This window comes from Palaemon carinicauda, chromosome 7 (genome assembly GCF_036898095.1).
Source record: "Palaemon carinicauda isolate YSFRI2023 chromosome 7, ASM3689809v2, whole genome shotgun sequence".
NCBI classification, from domain to species: domain Eukaryota; kingdom Metazoa; phylum Arthropoda; class Malacostraca; order Decapoda; family Palaemonidae; genus Palaemon; species Palaemon carinicauda.
In genome coordinates, this window is record NC_090731.1 from 168,809,496 (window position 1) to 168,822,426 (window position 12,931).

Consider the following 12,931-nt stretch of genomic DNA (forward strand, 5'->3'; position numbering starts at 1 on the left):
AACTAAATGCCAAAAGAAATGAGAGCATTTAACTAATGAATCAGCACCAAGAAAAGAACGAAGGCATAATAAAAATCCTGAAACTCTTTAAAATACAAAATGCGGAAAACTTATTCAAATATAGAAATATTATTTACAAATTGAGGAAAACTAGAAAAGAAATGATAACAGAATTCTAAAACAACGTTGGAAAAGGTGAAATGTAAGAAAAGAAAAGCAACACAGGGTGGCCGTTACAAAGGCAATGGTCCAAATACATTAATGCAGTCGACGGTGTACCGGACAAATTTACAAAACCTGATACATTTGCACCGTTTGCACGTAATTTTGCATAGGTTTTGCAGGTGACGTGTACTATTTAAGTGATGAAACGGCTTCTCCTGTTATTTATTGCCGTAATTTTTGACAGATTGCTGTTTTGCCTGCCAAATGCTTCGTGTGATGCAGGACAACGAAATTGTGACGCTGAAACAAACCCTTCTCATAAATATACCTCGGGTAATTTATCCATATTTTACGATAGCTTAGTTCTTATGAAAGGTAGTTTACCAACACTGAACAAGTTTTACATTTTGGACAACTTATTTTGTCAGTTATCTCAACAGTACCCAAAGTGCTACTGTCCTCAGCGGGCTGTGTCCCCAGTGGGCACCTACCCACTGAGGCTAAACATGTTATATAGGGAATTTGCAGGGGTGACCAACACCCCTCTTTTACCTTCTTATACATTGTGTAAAGTGTGTATGGAACAATTCATTAAAATATATATAATAATATTACCGTAGCATTGCTACCATTAGCAATGCCTTTGTAATGTTGTTAACACTGTATCATTTTAACATTCCCAGCACGTGAGTTTTGTGACCTGGGAACTCCTAAGGTTAGGTTAGGTGGGTTTGTTAGGTTCTGTACCCGTTTTGTACTTTTTATATATTGTGTAAAACTTGTATTGAAAAATTATTTAAAATACGTATGGAAATATCTAGCATTACTATCGCTAGTAATGTCACTATACCGTTGGTAACGCCGTGTATCATTCGTATCGAGGCTAATTTTACCGTTCTCAGTAAATACCTGAGGTTTGTGACCTGTCAACTACTAGGTTAGGTTAGGTGGGTTTGTTAGGTTCTGTACCCTTTTTGTACTATTTATATATTGTGTAACCGGTAATACAGTATTACCTTAACAATCCGAGTCATCGTTGGTAACTGTGTATCATTGGTAACGTTGCTAATGTTATCGTTCGGCATACATTCGTGAGTGAAGTTATCAGGTTATTACCAATTATCATGTCTGTCAAATGGCTCCATTGTCTGAAAGGGACATGGCAGGGGAGACCCCATTCACTAACTCAACATAGCCTGGTGGGGGCATTTTCCCTATATAACATGTTTAGCCTCGGCGGTAGGACCCACTGAGGATAGTAGCACTTCGGACCCTTATCGAAAAATTTCGTTTGGGCTATACCTACAGGTTTTAGTTCAGTCACCCCTTCTTAACCCTTTTACCCCCATAGGACGTACTGGTACGTTTCACAAAACACATCCCTTTACCCCCATGGACGTACCAGTACGTCCTTGCAAAAAATTGCTATTTACAATTTTTTTTTTCATATTTTTGATAATTTTTTTTGAGAAACTTCAGGCATTTTCCAAGAGAATGAGACCAACCTGACCTCTCTATGGCAAAAATTAAGGCTGTTAGAGCAATTTAAAAAATATATACTGAAAAATGTGCTTGAAAAAAAATAACCCCTGGGGGTTAAGGGTTGGAAAGTTCCATATAGCCTGGGGGTAAAAGGGTTATGTTAGTAAAATTATAGAACAGTGCAATTAACTGCTTCTAGAAAATAAGACTTTTATTTATTGTATATTGTGGTGTTTTGAGCCTTTTTTTTTTTTTACAATGATTTCTTGTGGAAATCTGTAGTTTTTTGAGTTATGGTAGGTCGTCTATCATAACTCAACAGCTATGGCGTTGCACTAGGTATTGTCATGTTACGTTTGAAACCCCGGTAAAATTATAGGTATGTACGGGACAACATTTCGAACAAAATACAGTATTTCCTGTAGTATATATGTTTTCCACCTGTTTTATAACCAAGCCTCTACAGTACTTTTCATGTAGGTCTATCCTGTCCCCACCTTCCTTATTGCCTACCATAACCTCAGTTTTATCCACATTTATTCTCAAGCCATCCCTCTCTAAAGTCTCCTGCCACTTTACAATCCTTCTCAGTAACTCTTCTTAATTTTCAATGGAAATCACCAAATCATCTTCATGTAGTAACTCCCACAACTCTTCATTTCTGATCTCATTACTTAACACATCCATGACCAGCACAAATAAAAACAGGTTTAATGCTGACCACTGGTGTAATCTAACACTAACTTTAAAGGTTTCTCTCTCCCCAACTGCTGTTATTACTTTTTTCTTTGTTCTCTTGTACATCATTTCTATCATTTTAACCAACTTCTCTGGGACTTTCCGCTTCCTCAATAAGCTTTCTCTAAATCTATAAAAGCTCAGAAGACCTCGTTTCCTTCCAGCCTCTTCATTTATATGAAAATACTGTACTCTAATCTTACCATCTCTTAATAGACATAATATTATTTATGGTACTGGTTCTTACCTTTCTGGTTCTTCGTCACCACTGGAGCCTTAGCCTTGCCGTCTGACATGACCTAGAATGCCGTAGTTTATAATGTAAAATATATGGATTCATCCTAAATAAATTTTACCTTCCCTAATCTAAGGTAACCTACGGTAGTTTGTTGGGTCCTGTTTGACCTGAGAGTAGACCCCTATCCCAAGTTAATTGAACTTAGATAGGCATAAATCATTACTAACAATTGGCACCATAATCCAGTCAATCAATAAAGCTTGAGCAAAATTAATTATAGTACAGTACAGTAGTGAATTAATTAACCACCAAAAGCATTTATTAACCCTTTTCCAACTAAGATCCTTCTTTGTATGATATACGTAGTATTAGGAAACTTTAGTAAAGATAATAGATGAAATGAAAGGATTGAAGAATTGGAGAGTTGATGAAAGAATTGTAGGTGCCACAGTTGGCAAATATTAGACTCTCAATATAGAAACAGCATGTTGCATCTTGGTTCCTCATTGGCAAAGAGGATTTCCTGTCATTCTAGCAATGCACACAGTTGATACTATACCATATTTAAAATTTAGGCGGCAAATTCATAAGGTGCACATTTGCTCCTCTTGCCTCATTCTCTTTTCTTAGGAAGTTTTGTTCTTTAATGGAGGGAAGGAGCCATCTTCTTTGGATGGTCCTTTGACATTTTCCCTTGAGTGTCTCTCTCTTTAGTAAAGATTTCAGTATTTGGCTTTTTTTTTAGATCACTGTGAGAAGCTGATGGTTTGTCTTGTCTCTCGAAATCATGCTTTTGCACATTCCCAAGAGAGGCGAGTGTAGTTTCCTCCTCCTCTTATAGTGTCTACAGAGACTATAACTGATCTGCTTGTGGTCTCTATGTGCCAGTGCTCATATTCAGTAAGCTTAGGCTTCATGTGAGAGAGAGTGGATTTTAGACGTTAGGGAGGTTCGTGATGGAAAGGATGAACATGCTCACTTGTGTCTATCCTTTCCATCTTCTTCTTGTGCTTGGCTTGTTTTCCATTCTTCTATTGAGCTTACTTTCTCATCATGTACACTCCTATCAGCTGTTGCTGTCTTTCTCATCATGTACACTCCTATCAGCTGTTGCTGTGTGTGTATTCATCACTTATGCATGAAAATATCTGTTTGATTTACATGTAGGTCTTGGTCATATTTATACATAGTTTATTACACACATTTCAACATGTGTCTTAAAATTTCTTGTAAACTAAATTTCCATGGTTGCTGTTGATTTAGGCCATACAGTAGTTTTCAATATTAAACTTACCCGATAATCATGTAGCTGTCAACTCCGTTGCCCGACAGAATTCTATGGAGGGATACGCCAGCTATCACAATACTAGAAGGGGGTGTACTTACCAGCGCCACCTGTGGCCAGGTACTATAGTACTTCTTGTTGACACCTCCTCAATTTTTCCTCTGTCGTGCTTCCGGCAAGACGTTCTGGGATACGCTTATGATCTTCGAGTATTTTCACGGCTAATTGGTGAAGTATTCTCTCAGATTTCGGCTGTCGCTTTACTGGAAACCTTCTTATATTAGCTAGATAGCTTTTATATAGTCCTGATTAACGGTTAACGATCTTTTGCTTGATTTTGGAACCCCCCTTGGCTAACTCTTTGGATTCAAGATGTCTGACATTTCGCAAGCCCCCTCCCATAGACGATGTAGGTCTTGTAATAGGCGTATTCAGAAGGCCTCGGTAGATCCTCACACCGCTTGTTCTGACTGTAGGGACAGGCCCTGTCAGTTAGAAAATCGATGTGAGGAATGCGCCGGACTTTCGGAACTTGAATTTGTCCGTCTTTTGAAATATTCAACTAAGTTAGAGAGAGGTAGAGTTAGGAGGAGTTCTTCTCACTCTTCACTTTTTTCCTCACCTCATGATCCCCTACCTTTTCCTACCCCTGTAGTGGCTACCCCCGAACCTACTATTTGCCCTCAGCCTGATATGTCTGTTGTTTTGCGTGCTATTCAGGCCTTAGGCGATAGAGTCAGTGGTAAGTGATCATAAGTCTCTTATGGCCGAAGTCAAGGAACTTAAGGTCAAGAGTGCAGTGGGTGGAATTAGTGCCAGTGCTGTGACGAGTGCTAGTGTCAGTGCAGTGCTAGTGTCAGTGTCAGTGTGGTGCGTGAGGATACTTCTGTGCGAGCCAGTCGTCCTCCCAGTCCGGGACCTCTTGCAAGCTCCCAAGCCCAGGGGTGAAGCAATGTCGAAGGGCATAAGGGTTCGGCAGGCCTTGATCGGCGCACAGAAGTATCCTCGGTGGTTGCGGGCGTGTCTTCCAAAGACCGTCACTCCCACCTGCAGACGATTGAGCCCGTCTTTTTCTCGTCCGCTGATCAATTGTCAGGGAAGAAACGTTGGACTCAGGTCTCGAGACCACTTAAACGCAGAGTCCAGTCCGCGAGTGCTCAGCCGGGCTGCAGTCATTGGCTCAGCTCTGACTCGCCGCAGTCTTCAGTCGACTGCACTCCGCCCAAGAGGAGTAAGGTTCTGCCACAACAGAGCTCTACTGTTAAGGCTTTACCTCAGCCTACTGTAGTTTCTGCCGACCCCAAGTGGACTCTACTACAGTCCATGCAAGCACAGCTTTCGGACTTGATGCGTGAGTGTCGGGCTGAGAATGTTGCGCCTCCGCCTCCGCCTGCACTCTCTCCGCCTGCGCTCGCTCCGCCTGCGCTCGCTCCGCCTGATCGCAGTACCACCTGCCAGGCGTACGATGTTGAGCCACGTTCTGTGTTTGCTGTTCCCAGTGGTGTACAGCCTCTGCCTTCCTTAAGGCAACCTCTACAATGGGATCAGGAGGATTATACCTCTCTTCCTCCGCTTCCACTTGCTGCTCCACCAGTGTTGCAACACTCGGTTGAGGTACAACAACCTCTCCCATCCATGAGTCAGTCTCCTCAGCTCTCGCTGCAGCGAGCTCAACCCTCCACAAGGCAAGCACCAACACACCTTAGCCTTGCGCCTCAGGAGCCTCAGCTTGCGAGACATTTACCACGTTCTGCGCAGCCTCTACCTCATCACGCTCCGCTCACACCGCAGGAACAGGAACTTGCTACTCCGCTTCCGCCAACTGCTCAGCAAGCGCAACCCTTGGGTTCAGCCACTCATGCCAGGAGTCAGCCTCCTCCACCCATGCGCCTTCCTTCTGCTTCGTCTTTTGTTCAGCCTTTGCAGTCTGAGCCTCAGGTTTTCCCTCAACAGATTCTTGAAGAGGAAACCTCTAATATTGTTGTTCCTACTCGTTCTGACTCTGCTGTTCAGCATACTTGTCCGATCTCTCCGCTACACTCTGGTGATGAGGCGTCTGATGATGAGGCGGCACACCTGGATCCCTCGTCAGACGTGGATGAATCCAAGCCTTCTCCACAGTCTATTGACTTTCGTAAGGTCTTGGCTCTGCTTAGGGAGGTTTACCCAGACCACTTTGTCTCTGCTATTCCCCGCTCTCCACCATCTGAGTTTTCGCTGGGCATACAGCCAGCTAAGTCCACCTATACTAAGCTAGTCCTAGCAAGGTCCTCTAAGAGAGCGTTAAGGATCTTAGGGGAGTGGCTGCAGACTAAGCAACACCTTGGCAAAACTTCTTTCATGTTTCCTCCGACTAAGCTCACTTCGAAAGCGAGCGTTTGGTATTATCATTATTATTATTATTAAATGCTAAGCTACAACCCTAGTTGGAAAAGCAGGATGCTATAAGCCCAGGGGCCCCAACAGGGAAAATAGCTCAGTGAGGAAAGGAAACAAGGAAAAATAAAATATTTTAAGAATAGCAACAGCATTAAAATAAATATTTCCTATATAAACAATACAAACTTTAACAAAACAAGAGAAAGAGAAACTAGATAGAACAGTGTGCCTGAGTGTACCCTCAAGCAAGAGAACTCTAACCCAAGACAGTGGAAGGCCATGGTACAGAGGCTATAGCACTACCCAAGACTAGAGAACAATGGTTTGATTTTGGAGTGTCCTTCTCCTAGAAGAGCTGCTTACCATAGCTAAAGAGTCTCTTCTACCCTTACCAAGAGGAAAGTAGCCACTGAACAATTAAATTGCCGTAGTTAACCCCTTGGATGAAGAAGAATTGTTTAGTAATCTCAGTGTTGTCAGGTGTATGAGGACAGAGGAGAGTCTGTAAAGAATAGGCCAGACTATTCGGTGTCTGTGTAGGCAAAGGGAAAGAACCGTGACCAGAGAGAAGGATCCAATATGGTACTGTCTGGCCAGTCAAAGGACCCCCTAACTCTCTAGCGGTAGTATCTCAACGGGCGGCTGGTGCCCTGGCCAACCTACTACCTACTACCTACAACCAGGCTTGGGAGTACCTGCCTCTGCCCAGGCTGACTTCTCAAGTCTGGTAGACTCGCCTCGGAGAACTGCAATGAGGCGCTCTAAGGTTTGCTGGACCTTCTCAGACCTTGATCACTTACTGAAGGGCGTATTTAGAGCATTTGAGATGTTCAACTTTCTAGACTGGTGCCTGGGAGCCCTCAGCAAGAAGACCTCCCTTGCGGACAAGGATTCTGCCATGCTATTCTTGTCCTGCATGGATAAGGCCATTAGAGATGGATCTGGTGAGCTTGCGTCGATGTTTGTATCAGGGGTTCTGAAGAAAAGGGAACAGCTGTGTACCTTCCTTTCCTCCAGCATTACACCTTGTCAAAGGTCACAACTCCTTTTTGCTCCGCTCTCGAAGTTCCTCTTCCCCGAAGAGCTGGTTAAGGACTTGTCTGCTGCCCTGATACAAAAGGACACACATGATCTTGTAGCCTCATCGGCTCGTAAGTCTAAGGTTGCTACCTCAGTCCCCAGGACTTATCGCTCCCCAGTGGCTGATACCCCTGCTACGAGGTTCATACCGCCCTTTCGTGGTAGAGCCCCCAGCCGAGGAAGCTCCCGTCCAGACTCTTCCAGGAGCAAGTCTAGGAAAGGCTCCAAGGCCTCTAAAGGAAAAAACTGACTCTCCGCATCTCCAGACAGCAGTAGGAGCCAGACTCAAGAGCTTCTGGCAAGCCTGGGAAAAGAGAGGTGCAGACGCCCAGTCTGTCAGTTGGCTGAGGGAGGGTTACAGGATTCCATTCTGCCTCAAACCACCTCTGACCACATCTCCCATCAACCTCTCTCCCAACTACAAAGAAGAGGACAAGAGGCTAGCGTTGCACCAGGAGGTATCGCTACTTGTGCAGAAGAAGGCAGTGGTTATAGTCCGGGACCATCAATCCCCGGGCTTCTACAACCGTCTCTTTCTAGTGGCCAAGAAGACAGGAGGTTGGAGACTGGTGCTGGACGTCAGCGCGCTCAACGCGTATGTCACCAAGCAGACGTTCACGATGGAGACGACGAAGTCGGTCCTAGCAGCGGTCAGGCAGGAGGACTGGATGGTCTCGTTGGACTTGAAAGATGCCTACTTTCACGTTCCTATTCATCCAGACTCCCAACCTTTCCTGAGATTCGTTTTTGGAAAGGTTGTCTACCAATTCCAAGCCCTGTGTTTTGGCCTAAGCACAGCTCCTATGGTGTTCACTCATCTGATGAGGAATATAGCAAAATTCCTCCACTTATCGGACATCAGAGCCTCCCTCTACTTAGACGACTGGCTGTTGAGAGCCTCCACGAGTCGTCGCTGTCTGGAGAGTCTCAACTGGACTTTGGACTTAATCAGAGAACTGGGTCTGTTAGTCAACATAGAAAAGTCTCAGCTCATTCCCTCCCAATCCATTGTGTACCTGGGAATGGAGATTCGGAGTCAGGATTTTCGGGCTTTTCCATCGGCCCCCAGGATAAGCCAAGCCCTAGAGTGCATCATGAGCATGCTGAAGAGGAGCAGTTGCTCGGTGAGACAGTGGATGAGTCTCACAGGGACCCTTTCATCACTGGCCCTGTTCGTCGAGCTAGGGAGACTCCACCTCCGCCCTCTTCAATTCCATCTTGCAGCTCATTGGGACAAGGGTTCGACTCTCGAAGCAGTCTCTATCCCAATCACCCTAGAGATGAAGACCACTCTCTTGTGGTGGAAGAACAATCTCCTTCTCAGGGAGGGCCTATCGTTGGCTATTCAGACCCCCAATCTTCATCTCTTCTCAGATGCATCGGACTCGGGCTGGGGTGCGACCTTGAACGGACGGGAATGCTCGGGAACGTGGAACGAGGAACAGGGAATGCTCCACATCAACTGCAAGGAGCTACTAGCAGTTCATTTAGCCCTGCTGAACTTCAAGTCCCTCCTGCTAGGCAAAGTGGTGGAGGTGAACTCAGACAACACCACAGCCTTGGCTTACATCTCCAAGCAAGGAGGGACCCATTCGAGGAGCCTATACGAGATCGCAAGGGACCTCCTCATTTGGTCAAGAGGTCTAAACCTCTCTTTGGTCACGAGGTTCATTCAGGGCAATATGAACGTCTCAGCAGATCGCCTAAGCAGAAGGAACCAGGTCATCCCCACGGAATGGACCCTCCACAAGAGTGTGTGCAACAGACTTTGGACCTTGTGGGGTCAACCTACCATAGATCTGTTTGCCACCTCCATAACCAAGAGACTTCCGCTGTACTGTTCCCCAGTTCCAGACCCTGCAGCAGTTCATGTGGATGCTTTTCTACTGAACTGGTCCCATCTCGACCTTTACGCATTCCCACCGTTCAAGATAATAAACAAAGTTCTGCAGAAATTCATCTCGCACGAAGGGACACGGCTGACGCTGGTTGCTCCCCTTTGGCCTGCAAGAGAATGGTTCACAGAGGTACTTCAATGGCTAGTCGACATCCCCAGGACTCTACCTCTAAGAGTGGACCTTCTACGTCAACCTCACGTAGACAGGTTGCACCCAAACCTCCACGCTCTTCGGCTGACTGCCTTCAGACTGTCGAAAGATTCGCTAGAGCTAGAGGCTTTTCGAAGGAGGCAGCCAGTGCGATTGCCAGAGCAAGAAGGGTTTCCACTCGTAGAGTCTACCAATCTAAGTGGGAAGTCTTCCGGAGCTGGTGTAGAGCCAATTCAATATCCTCTACCAATACCTCTGTGACCCAAATAGCTGACTTCCTTTTACATCTTAGGAATGAGAGATCCCTTTCAGCCCCTACGATTAAAGGGTATAGGAGTATGTTGGCTTCAGTTCTCCGCCACAGAGGTTTGGACCTTTCTTCCAACAAGGACCTTCAAGACATCCTTAAGTCTTTTGAGACGTCTAAAGAGCGTCGTCTATCCACTCCAGGCTGGAACCTAGACGTAGTCTTAAGGTTCCTTATGTCACCTAGGTTCGAACCTCTCCAGTCAGCTTCCTTCAAGGACCTTACCCTCAAGACTCTTTTTCTCGTCTGCCTTGCAACAGCTAAGAGAGTCAGTGAGGTTCATGCCTTCAGCAAGAACATTGGTTTCACGACCGAATCTGCAACATGTTCTTTTCAGCTCGGATTCCTAGCAAAGAACGAACTTCCTTCACGTCCTTGGCCTAGATCGTTTGAAATACCTAGCCTCTCCAACATGGTAGGTAACGAACTAGAGAGAGTTCTTTGCCCTGTCAGAGCTCTCAAGTATTATCTTAAGAGGTCTAAACCTATTCGAGGACAGTCAGAAGCCTTATGGTGTGCCATCAAGAAACCGTCGAGGCCCATGTCCAAGAACGGGGTTTCGTATTATATAAGGCTTCTGATTAGAGAAGCCCATTCTCACTTAAAGGAGGAAGACCTTGCATTGCTGAAGGTAAGGACCCACGAAGTAAGAGCCGTAGCTACTTCGATGGCCTTTAATAAAAACCGTTCTCTGCAGAGCATAATGGATGCAACCTATTGGAGGAGCAAGTCAGTGTTTGCATCATTTTATCTTAAAGATGTCCAGTCTCTTTACGAGAACTGCTACACCCTGGGACCATTCGTAGCAGCGAGTGCAGTAGTAGGTGAGGGCTCAGCCACTACATTCCCTTAATCCCATAACCTTTTTTAACCTTTCTCTTGAATGCTTTTATTGTTGTTTTTATGGTTTTTACGGTAGGCTAAGAAGCCTTCCGCATCCTTTTGATTTGGCGGGTGGTCGATTCATTCTTGAGAAGCGCCTGGGTTAGAGGTTGTGTAGAGGTCCTTTAGTAGGGGTTGCAACCCTATATACTTTAGCACCTTTGAGTTGATTCAGCCTCCAAGAGGAACGCTGCACTCAGTAAGGAAGACGAACTTAAAAAAGAGGCAGAGTAACGGTTCAATTCGACTTCCTTACCAGGTACTTATTATTTCATTGTTATTTGAGATAACTGTTATATGAAATATGGGATACTTAGCCATCCTTTAATCTTGTACACTGGTTTTCACCCACCCCCCTGGGTGTGAATCAGCTACATGATTATCGGGTAAGTTTAATATTGAAAAATGTTATTTTTATTAGTAAAATAAATTTTTGAATGTACTTACCCGATAATCATGATTTAATCGACCCTCCCTTCCTCCCCATAGAGAACCAGTGGACCGAGGAAAAATTGAGGAGGTGTCAACAAGAAGTACTATAGTACCTGGCCACAGGTGGCGCTGGTAAGTACACCCCCTTCTAGTATTGTGATAGCTGGCGTATCCCTCCATAGAATTCTGTCGGGCAACGGAGTTGACAGCTACATGATTATCGGGTAAGTATATTCAAAAATTTATTTTACTAATAAAAATAACATATTTTCAGAATAATTTTAATATGTACAATCTGTTTAAGTCAAAAAAGGTAAATATTCGTTCATTTGAATTTCAGTAATGTCTATTCAGTAAACAAGCCTTTTCATACTTGTATTGTAAGTATGCTAATGATAATTTTTTTTTTTTTTCAGAACAAAATGGAAAGTGGCAATCATATATTTCAAAGATTGAGGATGCAGTTTCATCTTATAACCCATGTAACGTTACTAAATGTTCATGCCATTATCCACTTATCAAGAAAGATTTAGCACCTTTCAAGAATGGGATAAGTAAATCTCAACTTCAATCAGCAAGGGACAGGTAAGAGGATAGATTAAGTAAATTATCTACCAGTACAGTACTTTATTGCTAATGTGTAATTTGTCCATTCTTTACTTCAATGTATTAGGATGATATTTTTTCCAACATGGAAACCATAATTTCTTATTATGTCAGAGTATCTTCTGTTAGGAGCTGGATACAGTCATTGGAGGTTAGTAACAAGGCTGTTAGGTAGATGAAAAGGGTCATTTAGTTTTGTTTTTTTTGCTACCATCATTGAACGATGTACTATACAGATTTGTGGTCTGCCTTAACTTCCTGTTGTAACTGAATGTTGATTATTTCTATTCATAAGTTATGATTGTATATAATATTTGTGTTTTCAATATTAAACTTACCCGATAATCATGTAGCTGTCAACTCCGTTGCCCGACAGAATTCTATGGAGGGATACGCCAGCTATCACAATACTAGAAGGGGGTGTATTTACCAGCGCCACCTGTGGCCAGGTACTCAAGTACTTCTTGTTGACACCTCCTCAATTATTCCTCTGTCGTGCTATCCGGCAAGACGTTCTGGGATACGCTTATGTTCTTGGAGTATTTTCACGACTTTGGTGAAATATTTCTCTTTGATTTCGGCTGTCGCTTTACTGGAAACTTCTATATTAGCTTAGTTAGCTTTTGGAATTAATTTGATTAATTATGGTGACGAAGAGAGTATGAACTCTCGTTCACCTTTCAATGGCCGACCCTTCCCTTAGACGGAAGTGTTGGGTCTAAGAGAGTATAGACTCTCTTTCTTAATTTTGCTTAACAAAAGTTATAGATTTATTTTATATCTCTCCGCCTCTTATAGGCCTCTTCGATTAACTTCCTTTTATTATAAACTTATTAAAATTAATTTTTATATTTGTTTATATTCGACCTTCCTAATAGTAGGCGGTCTTTTCTTGGTACCGAAGTTAATTAACATTGAGCCCGTCATTTCGGTTTTACCTGTTAACATATTATGCTATTTCCGCCACAGAGTTTGAAAGAATTTCTTTGATAGTCTCGTACTGTTTTCAAAGTTGAACTAACGTTTTGTTTTGTCTCTGCAGTTGTTGACGTTCAGAAAGTTCAACTTGCACTCTATCGTTACGATAGAGAAAGAATGTTCACGGTTTCACGTTGCAGTAAGAGTAACCGTGTCTAGCGTTTTGTTCATTCTTTCTCAACTTAATGGTTTTGATCCTAATAAGGAACTTTTCAGTTTTTTCCTTTAACAATAATATGTTTTAACGATATATATGATTGGGCTCTTCTCTCAGGTTCTAAGTCAAGAGAGAGAGAGAGAGAGAGAGAGAT

General features: G+C 43.5%; 1 protein-coding gene across 1 annotated transcript in view; it reads left to right on the top strand.

Moving 5' to 3' along the window:
- Nucleotides 1–251: 251 nt before the first annotated feature.
- Nucleotides 252–12,931, top strand: part of LOC137644147 (protein O-glucosyltransferase 1-like) — a 61,850-nt gene continuing 49,170 nt past the window's right edge. Inside the window, exons 1-2 of the mRNA XM_068377128.1 lie at nt 252–498; nt 11,453–11,621. Of these exons, the coding sequence (XP_068233229.1) occupies nt 366–498; nt 11,453–11,621 (302 nt within the window). The 5' untranslated portion in view covers nt 252–365. The remainder of the gene's footprint in view (nt 499–11,452; nt 11,622–12,931) is intronic.